Genomic DNA, 20301 nt, shown 5'->3' with positions numbered 1-20301 from the left:
TCAATTGATTAAATATAGACTTAAGTGTCGTCTCAAATTCCACTTAAAATCAACTCATAATTGTTTAGGAGCAGTCAGTTTACCAACTACGTGATATTGGTTTTGAGGATCCTGAATGTTGAGGGTGAAGGCCACCTGACCACACACAAACAAGCAGCATGGCGGCCTCGGCAGGAAAGAAATGTCCAATGGTTATCTTGGCTGGGAATTCACACCCAGAGCTAGCACAGCTAATCGCAAGGTGAGTAATGAGCAATATGCATGTGCTTATTGTTAAAACCGTTTAACGTTATATGCTTCTTCTTCGTTGATAAAATAAATATTTGTAGCTACTGCACTTGTAAAATAAATGTGCAAAATAATAATTTGAAAGTCACAACATATTTCACACAATTTTCTATAACAGGTGATATAAGAGATTTCAGGAAAGATGGCGATGACGTCACACAAAGGTACATCCGGGTGCTCAAAGGTACAACTCCGTATATCTGTACACTAACATAGTGGGAACACAGCCGCTTGCGATGTTTGTTTACATTTTATTGTAATAAATAGTACGGCAATTCGAGAATTGTTGCTTTATTTTCATTTCAAAAAGTGTAAATAAAAATATGTAACAATAACATATAGATATATTTACATTTCCTTTTTCACCTTCCTATATAACCTTACTAACCGGGCAATCGTTTACACTTGCGTAAACGCAGAGGGGCTGCTGCACAAGAACACAAACCGAAACACTGACTTCCGCCCTTATGTGAATGCGCATCCGGTTAGACCAAAATATATGCCATGACAAAGGTTCGATATCAACATCAGTTTGAATGCAATGGAAAGCATTGTGTTAATATCAAAAACATAAAAAATGAAAACATATGGAATAAATGGATTAAAAACGCTAAAGTTATTGTGGAACTATATTTTATTTACTCCCGGAACTTTAAACATTTTCCCGCCAAATTGGAGCCAGCTGTTTCGCGATTCCATCAATTACTCAACTAATCCATCAATCATATAACGTTGAAAAAACGAAGTTTTATTTCACCGGAACACTAAATTTAAATGAAATGGTCGGTCGAAATGTAAATATAAGGAATGTTTTTAATTTTTTGTTGTTTACTGGTGTGTAAACTGCATTTTTTGTACAGATATTTCAACATGACGCGCTGACGCGCGTCATTTAAAATATCTGTACAAAAAATGCAGTTTACACACCAGTAAACAACAAAAAATGAAAATCATTCCTTAAATAAAGATATGGTATTCATATATTTTACTATGTTTATACTCCATTTTCGACCTCCACGGGGAAAAAACACGGTCGCCCATTAAACATTGACAGAATATTGCAAATTTCAGCTTGAAATTATAGATTAAATTCCAAGTCCCCCAAAATATCATACTGACATTTTAATAACCGATTACTGCTTTCAAAGTCTTACTTGGTAAAACAGCTTACGATGTGTGATTATGACCAAATTAAAATTTGCTTTCGTAGATTACCCCAAGCGCACGGCAGCCATTACGTACAGTATTGTATATATAGTACTGCCGAACTCTCGAATTTCGTCCTTTTTTCAGAGTCACAAAATCACATATTCCAGATGAATTTTTTGTCAGAAATTGTGGAATATAGTTGATGACATGCAAATAAGTCAGTTTATAGTTATTTTTTATCATATTTTTAAATAAAACTTTGAGTATTTTAGAATTCTCGAAGTCGTGCGCAATGTGTCCTGATTGGCATTTACAGTACATGTATTACGATCTGTATTTATAAATCTGAGGTCTATCTGACATGTATTCAAATTATTTAGATGTAATATCACTTCAATTTGAGAATTCACACAGCAGCTCATGGAATAAAAGCGATTGAAAATAAAAAAAGTAAACTCTACAGCATGAAAACTGAACGATTTCACCATTTGATTTTTGAGATATCGGCAGCCAAATGTGTATGTACACATATACATTGTGTAGATCTGCATGTATGTGTAACACAGCGGTTTATAGCATTCCTGTAAAACAAGATACACATGGTTAAGAACAAAATATATATATATATTACAAGTACTTATTGAGATATGTGTTGGTAATTACGTATTAATAATATTACTTCCCCAACAATGGACTGTGGTCTGAGGTGATCTACCAGCAAGGTCGAAGCCATGCACGAGCGGCCGTGTTCCAGGTGGTTCACATTTCGTTATATTAAATAGTGTTGTGAACAGCTTTTTTTATGTATAACAGAAACATGACACAATAAAATCAATTATCTATTCATAAGTTTTGCACAACATGGATTTTTACATGTGAGGAAAAAACGGATGCGCGTGACGGGTCGACACCGTTCCGCAAGCTTGCTTCAACACTAAATCTACACATTATTTAGCAATAAACAATTGTAAATATAAAAATATAAATGTCTGTAACCTCTGAAACAATAACAAACCAATTTAAAATCAGAATTTGCAAGTATGAAAGTGTATTTTTCTTTAGCCGCCATACTGTGTTTGTACCTTTAAGGACCCGGATGTAAACTTTCCGTTGCCTCCATAATTACTATGAGATAGTCCAGGGGTGGATATAACGTCAGCGATTATAACCCCCGGAATATTTAGGATGGTGTTTAGGAGACAGCAGTATTTCTATGTCTTTTTGTGATAGTAGAAAATATTCTGTATATTATATTTATAATCTTATATTCTTTTAAATCAAATTATGATTGAAACATTATTAAAATAAATGGGGGGGGGGGGGTGGCAGAGGGGATAGGGTTTGGAGCGGTGGCTGAGAAGTTGATATGTCCAATACATTACCACAAGCCCTCCACCTCTGGGTCGCAAGTTTAAATCCCATCTCCACCACCAAATCTGGCTGTCAGACGGATGTAAAACTAACCATACCAAAACAATTAAAACAACGGGTCATTGTAAGAACTAGCTTGGTAATTATTTATCCAGAAACTCCTTGTTTATTTTCCATTTGTTTCAGCCGGATGGGAATTCGACTTGGGGACATGACAGTTTACCATAAATCTAACAGAGGTATTTATTCCAGTGTTTCATAACAAGCCAATAAAATGAATTATGAAGTAAGCATACAGTACGTGGCACAGTTATTGCTTTAGTTCACTATGAACTGTTCCAGCTTTAGAATAAAAAGAGTCCAAATTTGTCTTAGGGGTGAACAATCCAGCTATTTCAACTCTTTTATTGACTTTGGGTCAATGACCCATCAGTACAAAAGTGATTGTTTACATATTGTGTACAACACGTATTATAACATAATTTAATTTAGATTGCAACAAGTATATTTAGTTAAATTATTGATAAAAACAAAAAAACATTTTAGGTCAGGGTGGCTGTACTGTGTGACCCCTGCTGAATGCTGAATATTGAATTTGGATTACCCTTTATCAAGTGCTGAAAGTGAAGTTACATCAATGATTACTGTTTTTGCCAGCTTACTTCTAAATCATGATGTGAAATTAGTCAATGTGAGGGACTAGTCCTCTACTGTCAAACATGCTACTAAGTTATTGATTTTCTTTTCAGGATAATATAAATAGTTTTATAATGAATGATGATTGTTTTCCTTTTATTCTTTAGAAACAAATGTCGAAATTAAGGAATCAGTGAGAGGAAAAGATGTGTACATCATTCAAACTGGCACCAAGTAAGTAGAGTAGTTTCAATTGTTTAAACTAATCAAATTTAACTTCTATATTTTTGATATTTTCAAACAAGCCACTACAAAAGCATGTAGCTTGTAAGATATATTTAATGAAATTAAAAATGCCAGTAGATTTAACCCTCACCTAAAATTAACACAAAAATAGAAAACAAGGGGAACAACCCAATTTCTCACATCTAAGGGACTTTCAATGTCGACTGCGCTCTCTGTAATAGTCATAGGAAACCTCTGCAGGTAAACTCCTGGAGTATCGAGGTTGCTTTTTTGGATACATATGTCATTACAAAAGTAGACTATATCAAACTCAAATTTCTTGTTATGTATTATTTGAAGAAAAGTGTGATGCAGTAAAACTTAAATTGCCTTAGTGACTACTTTTGTTGAAAGACTTACTGCTTAATAAGACCACTTTTATAGTATCCCAAATAACCAATTTCACCACTAACAACTTAAATTGCCTTAAATAAAATATACAAAAAAAAAAAAAAAAAAAATAAGATACATTATCCCTATAGACTGTGTAATAAAGAACATCTGGCTATAAAGACCATTATTCCACTGTCCTTTAGGTGGTCTTTATAGACAGGCTTGTTTAAGAATGTATCGTACAGGGTGCTTGACTAAGAATGTATGTTACATGATGTTTGACTAAGTATGTATGTTACAGGGTGCTTGACTAAGAATGTATGTTACATGATGTTTGACTAAGTATGTATGTTACAGGGTGTTTGACTAAATATGTATGTTACAGGGATGTAAACAACGATGTGATGGAGCTGCTAATTATTTCCTATGCCTGTAAGACTAGCTGTGCTAGCACCATTGTGGGGGTCGTCCCCTACATACCATACTCTAAACAGAGCAAAATGAGGAAACGAGGATCAGTAGTGTGCAAACTCATGGCCACCATGTTTGGAAAAGCAGGTACATAATTATCGAAGATTTTCATTTTGTTTTAACAACTGCCTCTAATCTGCTTGTTGAATCAGTCTGAGAAAAGTTGCTCAACATAAGCTTAAACATCAATAAATTAATATAATTTAGTTTTTGTTTACTGCCAAGTCTGTGATGTATTTTCTGTGTGTAGAGAATTTGTGTTGCATTTGGTATTACTGTATACAGTGGACCTGTGATCATCCTGATACAGATAATTCAGAAAAATCATAATCCTGACAGAAATGTCTGGCAACAGATTTGATTAAACTAAACGGAATACGGCAGTCGAAAAAATTCACAATCCAGATGATTTGGGCTGTAGACTCAAATATTTGGAATATCTAGGATCCAATTTATGGTATTAAAGTCACAGATTTTATCACTAAGTGTATATTGAACAATCTGTTTACGTACCGGTTTTTTTCTCAGGGTTGACACATGTTTACGTACCGTATTTTCCTCTCAGGGTTGACACATGTTTACGTACCGTATTTTCCTCTCAGGGTTGACACATGTTTACGTACCGTATTTTCCTCTCAGGGTTGACACATGTTTACGTACCGTATTTTCCTCTCAGGGTTGACACATGTTTACGTACCGTATTTTTCTCTCAGGGTTGACACATGTTTACGTACCGTATTTTCCTCTCAGGGTTGACACATGTTTACGTACCGTATCTTCCTCTCAGGGTTGACACATGTTTACGTACCGTATTTTCCTCTCAGGGTTGACACATGTTAACTTTCCGTATTTTCCTCTCAGGGTTGACACATATCATCACCATGGATCTGCACCAGAAGGAAATCCAGGGTTTTTTTGACATCCCAGTTGAGAATCTCAGGGCCTCACCCTTTCTAATAGACTACATTGAGCAGTCTGTAAGTGGTACCTAATTGTCCCAGGTTATAACCTCATTTTGAACATTGGCCTGTATATCCTAGGTGACTATCTGTAGTATTTCATGTATATGTTAAAAACTGAGAAATGTACTGGTCTGAGCTGTTATGGTTGAATATCATTGCTTACCAAAGGATCTAGGCTATTACTGTCATGTAAAGCTGAAAGTTTTTACAGGTCTTGGAATGATATGTTCATGATTTATTAGACATTGGTGTGGTTGCAAAATTCATTTATGTATTATAAGTAATGTATATGTAAGATGAATTTTTTCAGATACCAGATTACAGAAATGCCATAATAGTAGCTAGAAATCCAAACTCAGTAAAGAGAGCTACCTCGTATGCTGAGCGGCTACACCTGGGGATCGCCGTGATACATGGGGATGATAAGATCACAGAAACAGACTCCGAAGACGGACGTAATTCACCACCATTACAAAGACAGGCACACCATAAAATGGAATTTGGTCTCGAGATTTTACCGGGTAAGTCTGGCTTACATATCATAAAGGTTTCCAATGTGTATAAAAAGCTAGGTTAAACTTAGGTGTAAATTTATACCAGAAATTTGAGTGCAAGAATGTTGGGCTACTATTGCCTTATAGAATTCAACTACAGTCAAACCTGCTCCAACGACCGCCTGTATATAACGACCGCCTGTCTATAACGACCGGTTTTTAGACTCCTAGTGCATTTTTACTATATAATGGCACTGTGCATAACGACCACCTGTCTAATGTGGCTAACGACCGGTCATTTTAGTCCCGTCAAAGTTGTCTAACGACCGGTCGCCGAGATAGACTTTTCGAGTACCGAGTACAGTGTGTGTGTGTGTGTAGTAGCGTCCCTTTGACCTACTTCCGGTAATTAACTCCCTAAGTAAGCAAATGGCAGCTGTAACTGAAGCCCAAGCTATGAATTGTTTATACACCACTGTATGGTTTATAACATAGCGGTCGTAACACTTAAGGTACAAATATGGTTGCCGACTTGAGGATGGAAGTTTTAAAGACCGTTTATGCCTATCGAAGACTGAAATAATGTTTGGTCGCGAACGTCATGTGCACAAAAAGATAACTCGTAAAGAGTGGTTTTGAAGCCACAACTCGTATGCTACGGTAGGCAAAATAAAACATGCTGATTTATTTAATGTGTTCCGTTATTCATTGTCGATATTTAACATTGTTTTATAACTAAGAAATGGCTTGTACTTAACCTATTTCAAATAAGTCCTCTAAATTTACGTTCGATTTCTTTACGATTTGAGTCAGTCGGATATTCGCCTGATGTAACTAGGCCAAATTTGGCCAGAAACATCTTTGGGGGAAGGGAAACAGGGTTTATATAAAATTTTGCTCTGAACCCCTGGGAGCAGAAGGGATGGGGCCCAATAGGGGAAATCAAGGCAATTGTTCTGCATGGATTGTAACCAAATTTGGCCAGAAATATCTTTGAGGTAATGGGAACAGGGTTTGTATAAATTTTGGCTCTGAACGCCCATGGGCAGGAGGAGTGGGGCCTAATAGGGGAAATTGAGGCAAATCTTTAAAATTGCTACTAGTCATAGAGTTCTGCATGGATTGTAACCAAATTTGACCAGAAACATCCTTGGAGGAAGGGAAACCGAGTTTGTATTAATTTTGACTCTGACCCTCGGGGGCAGGATTGGTGGGGCCTTATAGGAGAACTTGAGGCAAATCCTGTAAATCGCTACTTGTCATAGAGTTCTGCATGGATTGTAACTAAATTTGGCCAGAAACATTTTTGGGGGAAGGGGAACAGAGTTTGTATAAATTTTGGCTATGACCCCCGGGGGGGCAGGAGGGGTGGGGCCCAATATGGGAAATAGATAGAAGTAAATTCTTAAAATTGCAACTAGTTCTGCATGGATTTTAACCAAATTTGGCCAGAAATATTGTCTGGGGATAGGAAACAGAATTAGTATAAATTTTGGGTCTGACCCCCTGGAGCAGAAAAAGTGGGGTCCCAATAGGGAAATTAAGAGGTAAATTCCTTCAAAAAAGAAATAATGAATCTGTATTCAGAACATTTCTTGCCATCACAAACCAGGTGAGCAATACAGGCCCTATGGGTCTCTTGTACATATCCTATTACTAGGCTTTGTCTAAATTTTGGTAGGTGTGTTGTCAGTAATATAATCTCTATGATTTTGTTGACAGTGTTGTTGCCGAAGGAGAAGCCCCCGTTAAATGTTGTTGGTGATGTAGGCGGGAGGATAGCTATAATAGTGGTAAGTGGTTCTCAGTAGATTCTGCACCATGAAATAGAAAAGAGTTTAAAGATGCTCCACAGCCGACAAAGCATAAACAAAACTCATCATTTGAACAACAATTGGTGTTTAATCATATTAATCATATACATATATGCCTAATTAACACAAAAAATAATATTGAATAACTTGTTTTACTTTTAGTGAATTTCATTCCACATAGGACATAGTGCCATTGACTTTTTTCGGGAAGCAATTAATTATTTTTGAATATTTTTATCTTAAAGTAAAATAAGTAGCTCAAACTTTTCGATGGTGGTAAGGGTGTAAACTGAAGACAAATACTAATTTTTCTGCTCCTGTTTTTGATAGAGAAAAAGTATCACTTGTCAGCGGTGGAGCATCTTTAATCCAACTAAATTATTAACTCACCGTTCCTTAACTCACCGTTGTTGACGTCCATATATTAGTCTGGGACTACTATTGATGTATCTTCTTCAACTACTGGTTGTACTTGTATGGCTGCTCGGATAGTTCCTTCATTGTAGCATGATGGACTGAACTTTGAAGGGTGTTGTTTCTAGGCTTTATTCAGACGTGATTTGAAAGAATTTAGGGTTTGGGCAGTTACAACTGTTTTTGATAATTTTTTCCAGTTGTCTGTGACACGGTTTGAGAAAGAGTTTTCACAAAGCTTCGTTCTGATCCTCTTTTTATACAGTTTACTACTGTGCTCTCTAGTAGTTTGGTCGTTTTGACCTAACATGATAGTGAGGTTATCTGGTTTAGTGTCAACTGATCCATTGCAGATCTTGTATAGATTTATCATGTCAGCTCTATCACGTCTGTACTCCAAAGATGGTAAACCGGGGCTTTTTAGACGTTCTTCATATCTCTTAGTTCAGGCACTAGTCTTGTGGCACAGCGTTGTACGTTTTTGAGGGTTATTCCGTCTTTCTTAAACATCAGAAACCAGACTGAAGCACAGTATTCCAGATGTGGTCTTACTAGGGATTTGTACAAATTTAGAAAGATCTCCTTGTTCATATAGAGGAATGTTTTAAAAATGAGACTGACAATTCTGTTTGCTTTCTTCGCCTGTATGTTGATATGGTCTGTAAATTTCAACTTGTTGTCAAAGTTCACACCGAGGTCCTTTTCCAAGTTTACTTTCTGGATTATTGTCTTGCTATCCTGGGATTGAATAGAGATGGTCAGATGTATTATTCCCCTGATGAATTTGCATATATTTACATTTTTCCTTATTAAGTGACATTTGCCACTTAATGGTCCTGTTATTGACCTTATTGAGATTTTTCTGTCAGCAAAACATTTTGATGTTGTTGTTGATTTCTTCTTCTGGAAGGTTATTAACATAGATGAGAAACAAGATGGGCCCCAAAACACTGCCTTGGGGAACTCCACTTAATGTGTTGTATGATATCCCTACAGAAAGCTTGCCTGTCTGTATTTACCTTTGTTAGGTGTAGACTGATCATGTTTTACTTGAAATAATTTTGTCCCAGTCAATCCTAATCAGCTGATTTAATGAAATGTAAAAATTCAAATGTTTTAGATACTTTTTTAAATGGCAAAAAATTGGTTTTGGACTTAAATTACTAATTGAATTTTAACAAAATTTAGTCAAAATGGCAGTGAAACAGATTTTGCATAAATCACCAACATTATCTTTTCATTTGGTACAGTGAAATCATATAAGTACTGAATTGATTCTAACAAATTATGGTCTGAGGAAAATACTGACTGACCCTGTCAGGTTAGGGTTAGGGGTTAAAGTTAGGGTTAGAGATTAGGGGTCAGGGCAGAGGGTTAGGGGTTGATATCCAATAGTTGACAGAGAGGCAAGTCTTTATTATTGCTGTGAGTTCCTGAGACACCTACCAATCATACATCTTGAACAACATTTATCTGGTTACAGGACGACATGATAGATGATGTGAAATCCTATGTCAATATTGCGGAGGTGTTAAAGGACCGTGGGGCCTACAAAGTGTACGTAATGGCTACACACGGACTACTGTCGTCAGACGCTCCCCGATTACTTGACGACTCCTGTATAGACGAGGTAAAACCAACAGGCCTATGTACAAAGCTCCAGTGAATTAACAAAAGATTTGCTATTGTTAGCTCATCTGGTACGAAGGACCAAGGTGAGCTTATGCCATACCGTGGCGTCCGGCGTCCGGCGTCCGTCTGTCCGTCCGTCCGTCCGTCCGTCCGTCAACAATCGACTTCTTCTCCATAACCGCTGGTCGGATTTCAACAAAATTTGACTGGTAGCATCCTTATGGGCTACTAACTGAAAATTGTACAAATGATGGGGCTGACCCCCCAGGGGCCTGAGGGGCGGGGCCTAAAGGGGTCAATTTGGCTATTACCATTTAAACGACTTCTTCTCTGAAACTAAGCATGGGATAGCACCCAAAATGCAATGGTAGCATCCTTATAGGGTGGGGATTCAAAATTGTGCAAATGATGGGGCTGACACCCTTGGGGCCTGAGGGGCGGGGTCAAAAGGGGTCAATTTGACTACAGTAAAACCCCTATAACTCGAACTGCAGGGGACCAGGTCAATAGTTCGAGGAATACGGGGTATTCGACTCATCCGAGGTTGGTCAAGATCGACAGTTAAAATGTCCGGTTTCAAACTATGACAAACAATGCACGGCAATGACATTTTAATTACCCTATCTTTCAGCATTTTGGATTTCTTTATTTAAGTGTTGTATTGATAGCAATATCAAGTTGAAAAAATGTATAACATAAATTTAGCGTTTGGAAAAGCTAATGAGAAAGCCCTAAATCAAATGTCATTCACATCAGAGTAAGCGCTCGTCATCTAGGTTAATGTACAATATCCATATTGGTCAACAAGGAGTATTTTCTATTATTTAATTATCACAAATTATTTAAAACATTTACAAAATACATACTCACAATAAAGTTATTAACCAGCATATTTACGGACATAAGGAATGATATCTATAGATGTCTATTTAGTATTTACGAGTAAAGTTACAAAATACAATTTACATGAAAAGATACGGAACGCACTGATAAAATGTACTTAGCATATATCGTTTGATATCGTTTACATCTTTCGGCAAATAACATTGTGTTAGCCTGTCGAATGAAACCAACGAAGAAATTAAAAAAAAAAAAACTTTTATAATTAGGCGGACGTCAGCAATATCTTCCGCCTCTTTTGTCATTTCACAATGCGTACTTTCTATTGACACAGATCAACAACTTCCGTATTTACAACGAAAATTATTACGAGAGAAACATTAATAACTTAATGCCTTTTCTGAAATATTTAAATAAAGTTAGCATTAAACAACGGCTTGCGATCGTGTAGGTAGGTAATAATGACACCGTTAATCCCTTAATTACCTAAAGGCTTGACACGCCAATTGTATAAACACAAGATCGTGAGCAATTATCCATGTTGGTCGGTGCAGTCAGGTGTGACACAGGTAAAAAAATCTCAAGGGCCGAACACCTGTTCGACGAATACATGGGTAAATACTATGTATTTGATGCAACAGGGACATATTTCTGTTCGAGGAATAAGGGGTATTCGACGAATAGCTGTTCGAGCTATCCGGGGTTTTGTTACTTAGATTATATAGAGAGACGGTCGGGACCGTACGACCAGTTCGATGAATAGGGGGTATTCGAGGAATCCGGGTTCGAGTTAGAGGGGTTTTACTGTATTTCCATTTATACGACTTCTTCTCTGAAACTAAGCATGGGATAGCACCCAAAATGCAATGGTAGCATCCTTATAGGGTGGGGATTCAAAATTGTACAAATGATGGGGCTGACCCCCCGGGGGCCTGAGGGGCGGGGTCAAAAGGGGTCAATTTGGCTTTTCCATATAAACGACTTCTTCTCTGAAACTAAGCATGGGATAGCACCCAAAATGCAATGGTAGCATCCTTATAGGGTGGGGATTCAAAATTGTACAAATGATGGGGCTGACCCCCTAGGGGCCTGAGGGGCGAGGTCAAAAGGGGTCAATTTGGCTATTTCCATATAAATGACTTCTTCTCTGCAACTAAGCATGGGATATATATATATAGCACCCATAATGCAATGGTAGCATCCTTAGAGGGTGAGGTTTCAAAATTGTGCAAATGATAGGGCTGACCCCCCGGGGGCTTGAGGGGTGGGGTCAAAAGTGGTCAATATGACTATTTCCGTATAAACGACTTCTTCTCTGTAACTAAACATGGGATTACGCTCATAATGCAATGGTAGCATCCTTATAGGGTGGGGATTCAAAATTGTACAAATGATGGGACTGATCCCCCCAGGGGCTAAGGGGCAGGGTCGAAAGGGAGCAATTTATGCTGTTGTCATATATATAAACGACTTCTTCTCTGCAACTCAGCATGGAAGAGCACTCATAATGCAATAGTAGCATCCTTATAGGATGGGGATTTAAAATTGTACAAAAAGTATAGGGCTGACTCCCTGGGGCCTTAGACGTGGGGCCAAAAAGGTCAATTAGGCTATTTTTTTCATATAAATTACTTCCTCTCTGAACCTTTGTATTGGATAGCATATTTGTATGGTATCTATAGCATCATCATATGGTTGTGTCTCAAAATTAAACAAATTTTGTAGTCAATTTTACTCATTTTCCTAATTGTACGATCCGCGCGAGTCTTAGTGATAATTACAAAAAACAAAAACAGGTGAGCAATACAGGCCCTCTGGGCCTCTTGTTGATGCTACATCATTTGCTTACATCTAATGTGGTCACTATTTACATTTTGTCATTGTACTGGTTTCAATATATTTTCTGTCAATCAGTATTCCTCAGTGAACATTGATTATTTTTTCTCTATTCCTCACTGGTTTTATCCTCTGATAATTTGTAGTTACTGATTGTCTGCAAACTTGCTATACATGTAAATGATTTCTCATATGTGACATTATCTAGTCAATGTTCACAAGGAATTCCAGTCCCTGCTGAACAAAACCAACAAATCTTTGTTGTTTCATTTTTGAATGCAGTTCCTCTAGCGGTCCAAAACATTTGTGCTGTATATTATTATCCCCCGCCTAACGAAGTTGGCAAAGGATATACAAATGGGTTCCGTCCATTCGTCCGTCCGTCCGTCCGTCTGTCCGTCCGTACGAATGGTTTCCGGAGCATAACTCTAAAACCAGTAGAGATGTTTCCAGGAAACTTCATACACACATATTGGTCTTATGGTCTAGTAGTGCCTTTTGCTATTTTAGGTTTTCATTTTTTGCATTTTTTCCGTAACCATGGAAACATTGCTGAAAATATCATATTTTTGTACCAGGTTCGTTTCCAGAGCATAACTCTAAAACCAGAAGAGATATTTCATAACTTCATAGACATATTGGTCTTATGGTCTAGTAGTGCCTTTTGCTATTTTAAGGTTTTCACTTTTTGTACTTTTTTCTGTAACCATGGAAACATTGCTGAAAATATCATATTTTTGTACCAGGTTCGTTTCCGCAGCATAACTGGAAAACCGGTTGAGATATATGCACGGAACTCCATAGGCACATTAGTCTTATGGTCTAGTAGTGCCTTTTGCTATTTTAAGGTTTTCACTTTTTGTACTTTTTTCTGTAACCATGGAAACATTGTTGAAAATGGCAGATTTTTGTGTAAGAATCGTTTCTGGAGCACAACTCTAAAACCAGCAGAGATATTCCATGAAACTTCATAGACACATTGTTCTTATGGTCTAGTAGTGCCTTTTGCTATTTTTAGGTTTTCACTTTTTGTGCTTTTTTCTGTAACCATAGAAACTTTGCTGAAAATATCATATTTTTGTAGCAGGTTCATTTCCGGAGCATAACTCAAAAACCAGCAGAGATATTTCCACGAAACTTCATAGACACATTCTTTTTATGGTCTAGTAGTACCTTTTGCTATTTTTAGGTTTTCATTTTTTGCACTTTTTCCGTTATCATGGAAACATTGCTGAAAATATCATGGTAAATGGTAAATGTTACTTTGCAAAACTCCACCCATCTTTGTGTATATAGTCTAATATAAATGTCAAGGCTGTATACCTGATTCAACAATTGCAGCCCCGCTCTACTTGAATTATACTCCATCTTTCTTTAGCTCAACTTCCTTTTTCCTGGGTTTTTTTTCATACACATAAGTCTCCACAATCAAACTTACTTCAGCTTTGATATCTCCATTGGCGGGGGATCTGAATGAATATGTCCTTGTAGACGTTAAGAGGTGGTTGTGATAATTACATTTTCACATGATGTATTTTACATGTGATATGAGATGTATTTTACATGTGATATAAATTCTATCTGTTACATTTTCCCATGGTGTATTTTACATGTGATATGAATTCTATCTGTTACATTTTCACATGATATGTTTTACATGTGATGTAAATTCTATCTGTTACATTTTCCCATGGTGTATTTTACATGTGATATGAATTCTATCTGTTACATTTTCACATGATATGTTTTACATTTGATATAAATTCTATCTGTTACATTTTCACATGGTATGTTTTACATTTGATATAAATTCTATCTGTTACATTTTCACATGGTGTATTTTACATGTGATATGAATTCTATCTGTTTCATTTTCACATGATATGTTTTACATTTGATATGAATTACATGTTACATTTTCACATGATGTATTTTACATGTGATATGAATTCTATCTGTTTCATTTTCACATGATATGTTTTACATTTGATATGAATTTTATCTGTTACATTTTTACATGATGTATTTTACATGTGATATGAATTTTATCTGTTACATTTTCACATGATATGTTTTACATTTGATATGAATTCTATCTGTTTCATTTTTCTAATGGTGTATTTTACATGTGATATGAATTCTATCTGTTTCATTTTCACATGATATGTTTTACATTTGATATGAATTATATCTGTTACATTTTTACATGATGTATTTTACATGTGATATGAATTTTATCTGTTACATTTTCACATGATATGTTTTACATTTGATATGAATTCTATCTGTTTCATTTTTCTAATGGTGTATTTTACATGTGATATGAATTATATCTGTTTGATATGAATTCTATCTGTTAACAGGTGGTTGTGACCAATACGGTTCCTCATGAGGTCCAGAAGATGCAATGTCATAAGATTCGTACTGTGGACATCAGTGTGATGCTAGTGGAGGCGATCCGTCGGATACACAACAATGAATCCATGTCTTATCTGTTCCGAAATATAGGCATGGAAGACTGATATCTCTTTCACTGCTCTCTTATCCACACTAACAGTACTACAAAGTAAATCACTCCTATTTCTCTGTCAGTAATTCTAGTATATCCTCCCTTTCCAATCTGTAGGAAACACGGGTCTAGTCAGGGGATCTCAGCTAGATCTGAATGTCTACACGATTCAGGTCAGAACTATGTATAGTGTTTATAAGGAAATAAATAAACTGCTTCCCCAAGCATAAAATTTTAGGAAATACAGTTGGAGGAGAGTACATTTAGGAATACTGTATCATCCATTTTTACTTCAAAGCCAATAATTCTGTACGGTGTATTGTAAGAATGACTTCCAGATAACACACCCCTCTCTCTTCTCATTTTGTCTAGCATTCTAGTCATTAGACCTGTCATTTGTATTACAGCAGATATTTTAAAATTTGCAAAAATTATCTATAAATCCCAAAGTTACATGTTAAAAATATATCAATATAGAAATACAAGTGATTTACTTTATTTACTAATTGTAATATGTTCACTTCCTCGACAACCTGTGGTTGCGTAATCTGTTGCCTCGACAGCCTGTGGTTAGGTAACCGGTTGCCTTGACAACCTGTGGTTGGGTAACCCGTTGCATCGACAACCTGTTGTTGGGTAACCTGTTGCCTTGACAACCTGTAGTTGGGTAACCAGTTGTCAATAAAATTTGAACTGTAATTCTAGTTTAGTGGTATCAACCAAAAGCTAACATAGGTGTTTTTTTTCCCAAAGATTTGTTTGATTTTATCTCTTCATGGATGACTTATTCAGGAAGAAAAATGTTCACAGATTCTCGTTTTAAATACTGATTTGGTAAAACAAGATAATTTTACACTATTTAAACTTCAGAAATATTTGTAAATGGAATTTTCACATCAACCACCTGTTGTCAAGTATTCCTATTTCTTTGTTGATATGATGAGCATGTTGTTTTCATAGATCCCTTATGTTCATTCCTTAGTTTGGATTTCAATCAATGTTCATATTGAGCACAAACTAGAGACTTGTCTTAGTTTGCTTGCTTTGGTATTTGTAGAAACATGTATCTCGAAAGCTTTGTTTTGTATCAAGCACTTTTATATTCATAAGAAACTGATAGTCATACAATTTTGAAATGAATTTTGTTTGAATAATAAGGAAAATTAATATAACCGAGTTTATAGATATATGGATACATTAATAATATTTTTGGCATAATGGTGTAGTAAAATTTAAGAAATTTAATATTTTGAAAATATTTTTGTATATTAAAGCATCTACCAGTATAAATTATATGTATGTATGACAATATACTTGTAGTATTGCAATATGGCTGAGTGTGAGCGACAATATTTAGAGAGCAGAGCCTGATATAAGGATTTTGAATGAAATATGGATATATAATTGAAAGCTTTTCCAGTAGTTCTGCCATTCATTTTGAGTGTGCCATGGCAGCTGTGATTTTAATAATTTTGCTTTGATTATTTTTTTTCATTTTTGCAAATAGTTTGTACCTGGTAATTAGTTTCAATGGATATTTTTTTTTCTGACAGAGTTATCTCTCCTTAGTATCAGCTCTTGATTGTTTGATCACTTGTGTCCATGTGGATTTTTGTTCCTATGAATGTTTTCTCGAAAACTAATGATGAAACAATTAAAAGCTCCATCCATGAGGAAATAACTTTCTATAATATCACTGGTAATTAAAAAGAAAAATAATAACATTGCAACATAAAGTTTATAAATGGCTGTTGTGTAATTTGCAGTAATGTAGTTATATATATTCTGATACCGGTAATATAAGTAGTACTGTGCTGAAAATGAAAATTAATCAAGATGCAGATTTTTTTTCTCTCAATCACATCAAATAATCTTTGATTACATTATAAATCTGTTTTATTTGTTACTGTAAGTTATTGGACTAAGAAGAATGCTGGTGGTACCAGCATTCTTCATCTCTGGCTAGTGAATAAAAAACCACATAAGGCATTGGCAGGTGTTGACTTTCTATGGGTTCTCTGGTATATTCCTGCACCTCTTAAACCTGGCGTGTCCTTTAATGACCCTTGGCTGATCGTAATGAAATGCAAAAAAAAAAAAAAAAAAAAAAAGTTAACTATTATTCAACAAACACTAACTAGTTTTGTTATAAACAGAGTGACAAAGGGCATTTGCATATTTATGTATAAGGTAGGCGTAAAAGACCAGGAATTAGACTTGCGATTCCATCATCTTTATACAACTATACTTATGGTTCTTGATGAGGCAATCTTGAACCTGTTAGTACTCGGGCCCTAGAGGTAAGCTTGAATCTGGGGTTTCAACAAATTAACCATTCCATAGCAATATTGTAGGAGTCGGTCGTCACAGATTTTACTTTACTTTGCTTGGTTTGAATGCATGGACCCTGTATGCATTTCTTTGTTTGAATTTAGAATGATTGGTTCATTGCTTAGTCTTTGTAGATTATCCAAAATCGACACATTCTCTTGGATAGAAATATTAATAAATAATGCTTTACTAAATGAGAAATTCAAATATTTGGTTGAAATTTGAAAGATTAACGATGATCTGTAGAACAATAAAATGAGAAAGACAATGAAATTATGGTCATGAAAAGTAGACTTATTGTTATTTCAATAATAGGTATTTCATAATTATAAACACATCAAGATTGTGATGTAGCATAGTTACTAGATTGATAATATATTCAAATGATGAGAGGTTTTATTCTTCTTCTTTTTATTAGTCAACATTTACTGGGAAATGTTAATGAGCTTTTTTATGATTTCCACAGAAACACAAGACTAAGAAACATTAACAGGACGTACAGATGAAGAGTGTTCAGTGTTTCGTCATACAAACTTATATCCTAGTCTATGCAACATTATATTAATGTTAACAAACTGCAACAACTTTCTTCAAACTAATGACATGTACTCTTTCTGATAAACATTTCACTATATTTCCTGACTCATAGAATGACAGTGTAGTAAGGATCCCAAGTCTATGATGGATTTTGACTTTTCATTAGCTTGCTGGTACTGTATGGTATAGGAATGTCTGTAGGTGAATGTAAACACTGTACATGGATAGTATTGGGAGAAATGTCGGAAAACCTTTCCAATAACTACAAAGTTACGCTATTTACTACATCAGAATTCTTTCTGTTATCTCATGCATCTCTACGTAATCCATGAGAATTTCCCTCGGATATACATGATTAAATACTTCGTTTAGTTATTTTGTGGACGAGGTCAACCTTAGCTTGTTTAGTTAATTTGTGGATGAGGTCATCCTTAGCTACAATATCCTACTAGGTATGCTGTTATGGGTGTCTGAAGCTGTTGTTGATAATGCCCAAAGTTTTTACTATCAACAATGAATTCTGTTGTTTTGAATGTCCATTATAATGAGGTATTTGTTAGATTATCTAAACTGTTTTGTTTGTGCCCTAAATCATTCAGTAAAGGTGTTGTATATTCTATGTCTGAAGCTTTTGTTGTCTGGAGACAAGACAACCACATATAACCTGTATGTTATAAGCTATTTATAAAGCTAGATTTTTAAGTATGATTTCAGCATGAAATGTTGAGTGACCTGATGACTTTTACAGTACTAACAGCCCCCGCCAAGATATAATTTATTTATTTACAGTTTTTAACTACTACTCCGACACTTTGAGAGAATAATCTCATTTTAATAACCCACCAGTCTAAGGGATTGGAATATTTACCATGTTCAACCTTATAAGCACACAGGGCACGTAAGAAAATTTAGAATAGTTACTGGAGTATTATTTCTGGGAGAAACTCGTTCATTTTACACTTTATTCACAAGATTGAAAGCAGTGGAGGCATTGGTCTTTTGTCAGTGCAAGTAACTCACAGAAACTTTAGAGCATTAGACAGTTTAACTGATGAATATATTTCTAAAATTTATAAAAATGCTTTGAAATTAAAACCTCTTTTTTATTATCATCTACTGGTAGCTTAAACTCCTTATGGGTAGAAGCTAGAAGCACTTCTAGGTTTCCTAACATATGTACCTGGTCCAAAATATAGAGAAAAGGAGGAAGTACCTAAAGGGACATCAGTGCTTATTGGTAAGAACACAGTATTCGGTCTCCTATCTGTGTTTGATTATTAATCACAATCTCAATTTGTTTTTTCTATATACTGGCAGTGCATTTACTGGGACACTAAAACCTTATAAGATACAGATCTGTTAGTCTAAGGACACAAGTGTTATTAGAATTCTGATTATTGAATCTGTACAAAATACAAAGCATTTACACATATCAATATTGAACATCCCAACCCGTGTTATTGTGAACATTTTAGACAAGGTTGTATGTTTGAGATATAATATGATTTAAACATACTTATAAGTAGATTTGTTATTAACGAAAAACTGACTTTATTAAAACAAGAAGGAGGCACATGTACTTGAGGAGTCTTATTTAAATTATTACAGGTACTAGTATATCGGGATCAATCAGAAAATCTTTCTTCAGGCCAAAACTAAGTATTAGTCTGGGAGACCAATAAAGCTCACCTAACATTGACTCCATGCTTTAATTACTTGTTGTAACTATTATCATTTAATGACCCAAGTGTTTGTTAAATTGGTGTGTTAATTTTGTTATAAGCTCGGCTTTTATTGACAGGGGTACCCGAGTTTACTGTGTTTTTTTATCATATGTGTTAATATATGTGTGTGTGATGTATGATTAAGAAATTATCAAATACCAGTATTTTTCAGTTATGGATATTCATTCATTTTAAATTTGAATGACATTTGGTTTTTTTATTTAAAAAATTAAAATTACTATAGAAAATAATAAAACAAAAATATCTGATAATCAGATGTTATTCATCATGTACAACGTAATACTCCTTATTTCACTTTTAATACTTCTCAGTTGTTTAACATCAGTTGTTTATCATGAGTTTTTCAGAGTTTTCAAAATTTATGTTAGATGAAAAAAAATCTTAGATGAAACATTAAGTTAAAGGTTATAAGATCTATATTGAGCATCAAAATTAAATTAAGATGCTATTTTTAGATATGTTTATGCTATCTGAGAATTTAATACTTTAAAATTTATTAAATCATGACTTGTAATTGGGAATATTCAGAACAGTAATTGTATTACATGGAGGGGTAAGGAACTAAAATGTTACGAGAGAATGAAATAAAAGTGGTGATTATTGTTTTGGATATCTTTGTGATTTTTGTGGCGACAAACTAACCACTGTATTTTC

At 35.2% G+C, this 20301-nt stretch overlaps 1 protein-coding gene across 2 annotated transcripts; it reads left to right on the top strand.

The window, feature by feature from the left end:
• The first annotated feature begins 13 nt into the window (after positions 1-13).
• LOC138322700 (phosphoribosyl pyrophosphate synthase-associated protein 2-like) lies at positions 14-20252 on the top strand. 2 transcript variants are annotated; one of them, XM_069266739.1, is made up of 10 exons: positions 14-241; positions 2995-3047; positions 3612-3678; positions 4448-4620; positions 5395-5510; positions 5806-6016; positions 7712-7782; positions 9701-9847; positions 14889-15033; positions 17832-20252. In XM_069266739.1, the coding sequence occupies exons 1-10, from the start codon at positions 159-161 to the stop codon at positions 17843-17845; spliced, it is 1080 nt and encodes a 359-aa protein (XP_069122840.1). In that variant the 5' UTR covers positions 14-158; the 3' UTR covers positions 17846-20252. The 2 variants fall into 2 exon arrangements, with proteins under 2 accessions (XP_069122840.1, XP_069122839.1); XM_069266738.1 differs by having other exon boundaries at positions 14889-20252.
• Positions 20253-20301: the final 49 nt, after the last annotated feature.

The sequence above is a fragment of the Argopecten irradians genome, chromosome 5 (assembly GCF_041381155.1).
Source record: "Argopecten irradians isolate NY chromosome 5, Ai_NY, whole genome shotgun sequence".
In the NCBI taxonomy this organism is placed as follows: Eukaryota; Metazoa; Mollusca; class Bivalvia; order Pectinida; family Pectinidae; genus Argopecten; species Argopecten irradians.
The sequence above is the reverse complement of the archived record's forward strand: the minus strand, read 5'-3'. Positions and strand labels throughout refer to the sequence as shown.

What these genes read in the sequence shown, in the direction of transcription:
- LOC138322700 (XM_069266739.1), top strand. Translation starts at nt 159, where the DNA reads ATGGCGGCCTCGGCAGGAAAGAAATGTCCAATGGTTATCTTGGCTGGG. An exon ending in TGGTCTCGAGATTTTACCGG is followed by an intron (nt 6,017 to 7,711) that starts GTAAGTCTGGCT and finishes TTTTGTTGACAG; the next exon opens with TGTTGTTGCCGAAGGAGAAG. An exon ending in GGAGGATAGCTATAATAGTG is followed by an intron (nt 7,783 to 9,700) that starts GTAAGTGGTTCT and finishes ATCTGGTTACAG; the next exon opens with GACGACATGATAGATGATGT.